This window comes from Chrysochloris asiatica, unplaced genomic scaffold (assembly GCF_000296735.1).
Source record: "Chrysochloris asiatica unplaced genomic scaffold, ChrAsi1.0 scaffold00008, whole genome shotgun sequence".
NCBI lineage: Eukaryota > Metazoa > Chordata > Mammalia > Afrosoricida > Chrysochloridae > Chrysochloris > Chrysochloris asiatica.
The window spans coordinates 9,108,911-9,117,112 of record NW_006408526.1 but is presented as its reverse complement, the minus strand read 5'-3'; the positions used below and the strand labels follow the sequence as shown (position 1 = coordinate 9,117,112).

The 8,202-nt window shown below is 35.5% G+C and overlaps 1 protein-coding gene across 3 annotated transcripts in view; it reads left to right on the top strand.

Moving 5' to 3' along the window:
- Nucleotides 1-8,202, top strand: part of TRPC6 (transient receptor potential cation channel, subfamily C, member 6) — a 156,057-nt gene that overhangs the window by 130,768 nt on the left and 17,087 nt on the right. For all 3 annotated transcript variants that reach the window (XM_006833757.1, XM_006833759.1, XM_006833758.1), the window contains 4 exons: nt 1,292-1,525; nt 3,563-3,827; nt 6,931-7,126; nt 7,949-8,152. In XM_006833757.1, coding sequence (XP_006833820.1) covers nt 1,292-1,525; nt 3,563-3,827; nt 6,931-7,126; nt 7,949-8,152 — 899 coding nt within the window. The remainder of the gene's footprint in view (nt 1-1,291; nt 1,526-3,562; nt 3,828-6,930; nt 7,127-7,948; nt 8,153-8,202) is intronic.

Here is an 8,202-nt window from a genome sequence, read left to right as displayed (position 1 = left end):
GGACATTGTTTCGTTCTGCTGTGCATGGGGTTGCTATGAGTCGGTTCCGACTCGATGGCACCTGACAACAACAACAACAACAACAGCTATTCTTTTACTGTGTTTATTTTAAATAAAAAGTCCTAGAAGATTTTTTTTTTAACTTAGCATTATGACATAAACATTTTCAAACATGTGTTAGTCCAGGTTGTCCAAGATGCAGATGCACAAATGGGATTGAACATATTATAATTTTATAAAGAAGAATGCTTGTAAGAGAAAATGGGGAAGGGGATGTGAGAGGGAAGAAAGGTTGGGTAAAGAGCATCTTAGGTCACCATTGAATCTAAACAAAGTTCCCAAGACCATCAGGAAGTCCTTAAACCAAGTCAACCATCAAAAGAGTCTCCTGTCTCCTAGGAATGAGTGAGTCCAGTCACTAACTAGAAACTGCTGGTGGGGAGCATGGCTTTGGGGCAAAAGCACCAATGGTTTTCAGAGTTCAGTAGCTGAAATCCCTGGTAACTTAAAATGTCTGTAACTGGAGATCTGTGAGACACATTCTCAAGGCCTTTGTACCATGGTAAAGGGTGGTGGTTATGTGCCTTGGAGTTGGTTCCGACTCATAGCAACCCAGTACAGGATTCCTGAGACTGTGAATCTTTACGGGAACAGAAAGCCTCATCTTTCTGCCACAGAACTGCTGGTCATTTCAAACTGCTGACTGTGAAATTAGCAGCCTGACTCATAACCACTATGCTACCAGAGTTCCTTATGGTAAATAATAAAATATAATTAAATGACTGCATGCTACTCCATCTGTGAAGTTCCATGATTATTTCTTATTTCTTCCTCTTCTTCTTCTTCTTCTTCTTCTTCTTCTTCTTCTTCTTCTTCTTCTTCTTCTTCTTCTTCTTCTTCTTCTTCTTCTTCCTCTTCCTCTTCCTCTTCCTCTTCCTCTTCCTCTTCCTCTTCCTCTTCCTCTTCTTCTTCTTCGTATTGGTCTGCTTGGGTTCTTAAAGTGGATTCTACCACAAACATACTTTTAATATATTTTTATGTCTAGAATTAATAGGTCAACAGAGCATTTGTTATTTTAAAGTTATACATGAATCTTGTTAATTGTTTTCCGGAAATAAATACATTTATATTGCTTGGATTTGTGGGTATGTGGGAATTGTGCTGGAATAGGAAGGCTAGAGCCACATTTTGAAGGGTTTAGATTGTTAGACTTTTCATATTTATTGTATTTCATTGAAGAGTTAAGGCTGGCATGAAATTGACTTGGCATTTTAACCCCTTTCTAACACAGGAATGATTTGGGCTGAATGTAAAGAAATTTGGACTCAAGGCCCCAAAGAGTACTTGTTTGAGTTGTGGAATATGCTTGACTTTGGGATGTTAGCAATTTTTGCAGCATCATTCATTGCAAGATTCATGGCATTTTGGCATGCTTCCAAAGCCCAAAGCATCATTGATGCAAATGATACTTTGAAGGACTTGACGAAAGTTACCTTGGGAGACAATGTGAAATACTACAATTTGGGTGAGTTAATAAAGAATTCAAAACTTTCTTATAAAGCAGATGTCAGTAGCAATTTAGTTTCTGCTTAGTTTTCATAAACTTGTTGGCCAGTTTGTAGCGTCTTCTAAGTACCTGTATTTGAAGAAGAATGCTTTCTTGTTTCTTCCTTTGATTTCTACACTGGCTGAGAGCCACTCTTTATCACAAGAATCCTCTCTTTTATCTATTGGATCCATTGGCTAATTCCCAATTGTCTCTCTGTTTTTCTCTTATGAGTTTATATTTAAGTACCATTTCCATTTAAGACATACAGACTATTTGAAAGCAAGAAATTATTACTGGGAACTTTGAAAGGACCCCCAGTGAATAACAATACCATCTCTTAATCAAACTTTGAACTAGTTGAGAAAAAGTTAATGTAGAGGTCAGATTGTCACCTAATATCAGTAAGGTTCAGATTTGATGACATGGTTTGGGTCTATTAACCAATGAGCTCACTGATACCATACCCCAGAATCAGTCAGGTGTGCCCTCAGAGTAGCTATAAATCAGAACCGACTCGATGGCACTTAACAACTCAACAACAAACCCTCTAAGTTCTAGAAACCAATGGATCAGACTATAAAGAGGTCAGGAGCAGCAAGTGGCTGACCAGGTAAGACTCCTATATAAATGACCAGGTCCCAGTTATCCATTCTAACTTAATATCAGATAGATCATTCCATTTCTCCAAGAAATTGATTAAGTGATGGAAATGGGTTCAATTAGTTGTTTAGTGAAAATATCTCCTTATATAAATCTGGAATGAGGAAAACAAATTTCTCTGGGATATTTTAAATTATCTGATAAGAAGTCCATTAACATTTAATTGGTACCTGTATGGATTTGTTGACTATATCACATTTTATCCTAATTTACTATTAGTTTTAATTTTGGTGTTTGTTGATTATGTGCTTGGCTGCTAACTGAAAAGTTGGCAGTTTGAATCCAAAAGTTTCTCTGTGGGAGAAAGATAAGGCTGTTTTCTCACATTAAGATTTGCAACCAGGAAACCCTGTGGGACATTTTATTCTGTATCATAAGGTTACTTGTAGTAGGAATTCAACTTAGTGACACATAACAACAACACAGCATTCATTCATTTGTTGCAAGGTCAGTGTTTATTGGACTTGTTACAAAAAGAGTTTAGTCAAAAAAAAAAACAAAGCTTATATCATCACTGCTTCTTCAGATCCTTCTTTCTTTGTTTCTACTTTCTTCTCAACTGGGACAGCAGTTTAACTTTTTAAAAAATACACCAAATGTAAACATTTTAAAGTTATCTATTTATATTCAGTACTTTTTTATAATCATCAAAGGCATATAAACAAGGAAACTCCTTTTATTAATTTCATGTTATCCTTTCCTAATTCCATTTCTCAGGATATAAGCAAATATAAATTGTTAATCCTATTTTTTCTCTTTCGGGTACAGCTTTATATCATTCTTCATAATAGTTTGTTTACTGGGTGTTTGATGACCTAACATAATAAGGCCAGAAAAAATTCATAAGTAAATAATGATTTGATTTTTATGATAAAATTAGACCTATTTTAATGACCAATATAAATGGCATCTCATATATTTAAATAAATAATCTACAAGCCAGAATGGCATGGATTGCTCTTCTTTTTCAATATAGTTCAAGATTAAATAATAAACACTACCATTCATGAATTCTCAAGCGCTTTCTAAACACTGAACATACATTTATGAGAGGTTAAGTAATTTGCATAAGTTTTTCCAGCTGGCATATATAAACTGGATTCTTTTGAGTCCCAAATCTGAGATCTTAACCATTATGTTATGCCCTTGGAGAAAACTGTCAGCAACCAAAAGGATTGTCTTCTGAGTAAATTCAGAAGTTCAAATGTGCCTGACACATAAGAAACCTTTTAATAATGAGACTTTCATTAAGGAACTGGATAGTTGATGCAATTATATTTCATTCTCAGAAAAAGAAGTTATCTGAATAAATAACTTCAGCTCACCAAAGCCCTTTTGTTTTGTTTTTCCTAGCCAGGATAAAGTGGGACCCATCTGATCCTCAAATTATATCTGAAGGTCTTTATGCAATTGCTGTGGTTTTAAGTTTCTCCAGAATAGCTTACATTTTACCAGCAAATGAAAGTTTTGGACCTCTACAAATATCGCTGGGAAGAACAGTGAAAGACATCTTCAAGTTCATGGTGATATTTATTATGGTGTTTGTGGCCTTTATGATTGGAATGTTCAACCTCTACTCTTACTACCGTGGTGCAAAACAAAATGAAGCTTTCACAACGTATGTTCTCTGAGATGTTTTATGATAGTTATTGCAGATTAAATAAATGTTGGTTTAAAATAAATAAATAAAATAAAATGTTAGTGTTCATGTATGCCACTGGGTAATGTTTTGGTAAAGACTTTATCTCTAGTTCTTTTTCTGAAAAATGAGATGAATTTAAAATGACTTAAAAGAATTCTAAAAGAGTTTCCTACGTTATATATTAAAAGGAGTCTGGTAGCGTAGTAGTTACCAGTTGGGCTGCTAGCCTCATGGTCAAAACTACCGGCGGTTCCCTGGGAGAAAGATGAAGCTTTTTGCTCCTGTAAAGATTTACGGCCTCCGAAACCCTGTTACAGGGTCGCTGTGAGTCAGAATTGACTCCACGGCACACCACCACTACATTGTATATTATAGCGAACATTTTTAGAGTTAGGTGTTATGGGAAAAGGATCCCTGGTGGTGCGGTGAGTTAAACTTTGGGCTGCTGAATAAAAGGTTGGTGTTTGGAACCCACCAGCTGTTCTGCGGAGAGTGGTGGGTCCATTGGTTTCTGTAAAGATTTGTAGTTTCAGAAACACTATGGAATAGTTCTCTATCCTGTAGACCCTCTGTGAGATAGACTCTACTCAGTAGTAGTGGTTTGCTTTTAATTTCTTTTGGTAGATCCTTTACAGACATCATTTTATTATTCTTTCTTCACAAAAGAAAGGAAACTGAAATTCAGAAGTGTTATATAATTTTCCGAATGCTACACAGCTAGTATGTAGAAAAGTGAGGACTTAAAATCTCCTTTACTCTTTCTACTTCTTAGCCCCTGTGCCCTGTTGACTACTGGAGACTTTTGAAGCCCTGGCTGTGAAAACAGTCCCTTTGTAATTCGTTTTCTTAAATTTTATCATTGAGAAGAGCCATGTTACCAAAACACATGTCATTTATTTTCACCATGGTACATCTATCTTTTATAAAGTATATGCTTGGAATAAATGACTTAAATATTAGGTCTTCAAAGTGACAACCAAAAGCATCAACTGAAATGTAACCTACTGTTTTACATATTCCTCTAAAGTACACGTAGGTCAGAGAAATGCAACCACCTGGGTTAAAATCACATGGGACTTAGCTTTGCGCAATAATTATGTCCAAAGTGTTGGAGTTCCTACCAAATACACATCTATGATTTTGGTAATGTTTTAAACTTCTTATATTGTTATAATTTTCTCTTTTGAAGTAGACTGCTCTTATCTATGTTATATATGAGTAGAAGCATAGAAGTAAAGTAAGCTTATCTACTTCTGACGGGTCACAGATTTGAAAATCCTACACACATGGAGTCCCCATGCATTGGAATCAACCCAACAGCAACTAACAATACATGTTGTTGTTGTTGTTGTTGTTGTTAAATAATAAACACTACCATTCATGAATTCTCAAGCGCTTTCTAAACACTGAACATACATTTATGAGAGGTTAAGTAATTTGCATATGTTTTTCCAGCTGGCATATATAAACTGGATTCTTTTGAGTCCCAAATCTGAGATCTTAACCATTATGTTATGCCCTTGGAGTCGGTAACAGGACTCATAGCAACCCTGTACAGGGTTTCTGAGGCTGTAAATCTTTACAGGAGCAGAAAGCCTCATCTTTCTCCTGTGAAACAGGTAGTAGTTTCAAACTGCTGACCTTGAGGTTCACAGCCCGATTCGTAACCACTATGCTACCAGAGCTCCTTAACAATACATGAGGGAAACCTAAAAAGATTCTAACAAATTATATCATTTTCATTGAGTAATACATTTAATACTTCCATTGCTGATGTTGTGGTTAATTTTATTTTATTTTTTAACATTTTATTGTGAATTGAGGTTTACAGAGCAGTTCATCAGTTTTGCATTCATCAAGTCATATGCTGTGTTTCATCTTAATGATTGCAGTCCCCTCAATGTAACATAATTTATTCTACATCCTCCCTGTGTTTCTTATTTCCATTTCTCCTTCTTTCCCAACCCTTCTGAATTTTATCCTTGAGTAAATTTTACCTTTTGGAATCCAATTGGTCAACGATTCTATGGTGTGTGTACCTCACTAATGCTTTCCCCCTATATATCTGTCTATGGCTTGGCTGAAAATTGAGTCATGAGGTGAGTTCAGTTCCAGATCTGAAGGGTGACCAAAGACTGTAATCTCGAGGTTCCCCAGTCTCTATCTGACCAGTAAGGCTGATCTATTTTATGATTTGGAGTTTTGTGCCACAATTTCTCCCACTCTATCCAGGACTTGCTAATGTGATCCTTTTCAGAGCACTTGGTAGTGATAACCAGGCACCATCTACTTCTGGTTGCAGGGTAGTGGAAGTTATGGTTTATTTAAATATCAGTATCTATAGTAGATCTGGTAGTGTAGTGGTTACGAATCTGGCTGCGAACAGCAAGGTCAGCAGTTCGAAACTACCAGCTGTTCTGCAGGAGAAAGATGAGGCGTTCTGCTTCTGTAAAGATTTCAAGCCTCGGAAACCCTGTACAGGGTCGCTATTAGTTGGAACCGACTCCACGGCACACAGCCACCACCACCATCTATAGTAGCAGTAATGGCATTGATTGCTTATTATGTGCCAATGAACTACATTATTAGTTATGCTTTTTTTCTTTTAAATTACAGGTTTACATAGTTGATCAGGGTGCATTTTAAGTCTAACTTGTTTATTGTGTAGTTCATCATATGGAGTCCTGGTGTGGTACTGTGGGTAAATGCGCGGGGCTGCAAAGTCGGTTTGAATGTCAAGTCAGCAGTTCAAGGTCACCACCTGCACCTTGGAAAACCCTATATAGGGTCACTATGAGTCAGAACCGACTTCACAGCACTTAACAATGACATGTGCCATATATTGAGCTATTTACTTCCTATGAACAATATTATATTATCCTTGAAGCAATTCAGAAAAATAAGTATTATTGTTCTCATTTCACAGAGAAAAAAACCAAGGTTCAGAAAAATTAAGGATAATTTTATATACTTGTATGACTAGTAATTTGCAAATACATTAAATAAACAATTTTATTATGGAACCATTGTAATGAATTTATGCATCCTTATTTATTTTCTTTCTTTTATTTTTCCCCAGAGTTGAGGAGAGTTTTAAGACACTGTTCTGGGCTATCTTTGGACTTTCTGAAGTGAAATCAGTTGTCATCAACTATAATCACAAATTTATTGAAAACATTGGTTATGTTCTTTATGGAGTCTATAATGTTACAATGGTTATCGTTTTACTAAATATGTTAATTGCAATGATCAACAGTTCATTCCAGGAAATTGAGGTACAATAACAAATAAACATCTCTATACATGTTTTAACTATTACAGGGATCAACTCAAAAAGTATGGATTTCCGTTTGTCCTTTATGCTTTCCTGGTTTTACACTTGTATATTTGCTTCGCCAATAATCTAAAAAGTTTTCATTCTATTTCTAAATGCAACATTTAGATGGAGTGTTCTGGTAGTAAGGCATAAGAAGCAGAAATGTTGCCTAATACATTTTTTTTTTAATCTTTAGAAATAGAATATCAGCATGAATTTTTTTCTTTACAAAAAAATGCAAATTACTCTAATTTCCAAATATTTTTGAACAATATTCAAAATTAATTAGATAATTTTCAAAAAGTTATCCAGATAAATACTGTATGACTGACATTAGAGATTTTTATGAGTTGGACCTAATGATTGTAAAGGTTCCTCACAATTCTAAGACTATCATTCAAATTGAGAGTGATATTCCAATATTTTAATTTAGCGATTTTGGCTTATGTCCCAAATTAATTGATCAGAGATGTTTGGTAGAAGGAAGAAATAATTTCTCAGTGCTTTTTGAATGTAGGAACATACATTTATATCTGTCAGAGTACTTATAAACATATGCAAGTTTTGAGATTTGTAGTCTGTGCGTCTGGTAAAATTTTAGACAGATGTAGGAAAGAGTGTGTAAGAAGAACATTAACATTTTGAAAAAATCTTGGCATGGTCTTTGGGGCCTGCGAGTGTTTGCTTGCACATTGCTTCCATTAAGCCATACAATGTCAGAAGCACCTCAGTAGTTCTGCTTATGCATGTCCTTGCTGAACTGTCATGTATATTTATGCAGGATGATGCAGATGTGGAGTGGAAATTTGCAAGAGCCAAACTTTGGTTTTCCTATTTCGAGGAGGGAAGAACATTACCTGTTCCTTTCAACCTGGTGCCAAGTCCTAAGTCCCTGTTTTATCTCCTACTGAAGCTTAAAAAATGGATTTCTGAACTGTTTCAGGGTCATAAAAAAGGTTTCCAGGAGGATGCAGAGATGAACAAGGTAATTTCACTTAATAATTTGTAGTTTCAAATGTTGCATCTGCTATAACT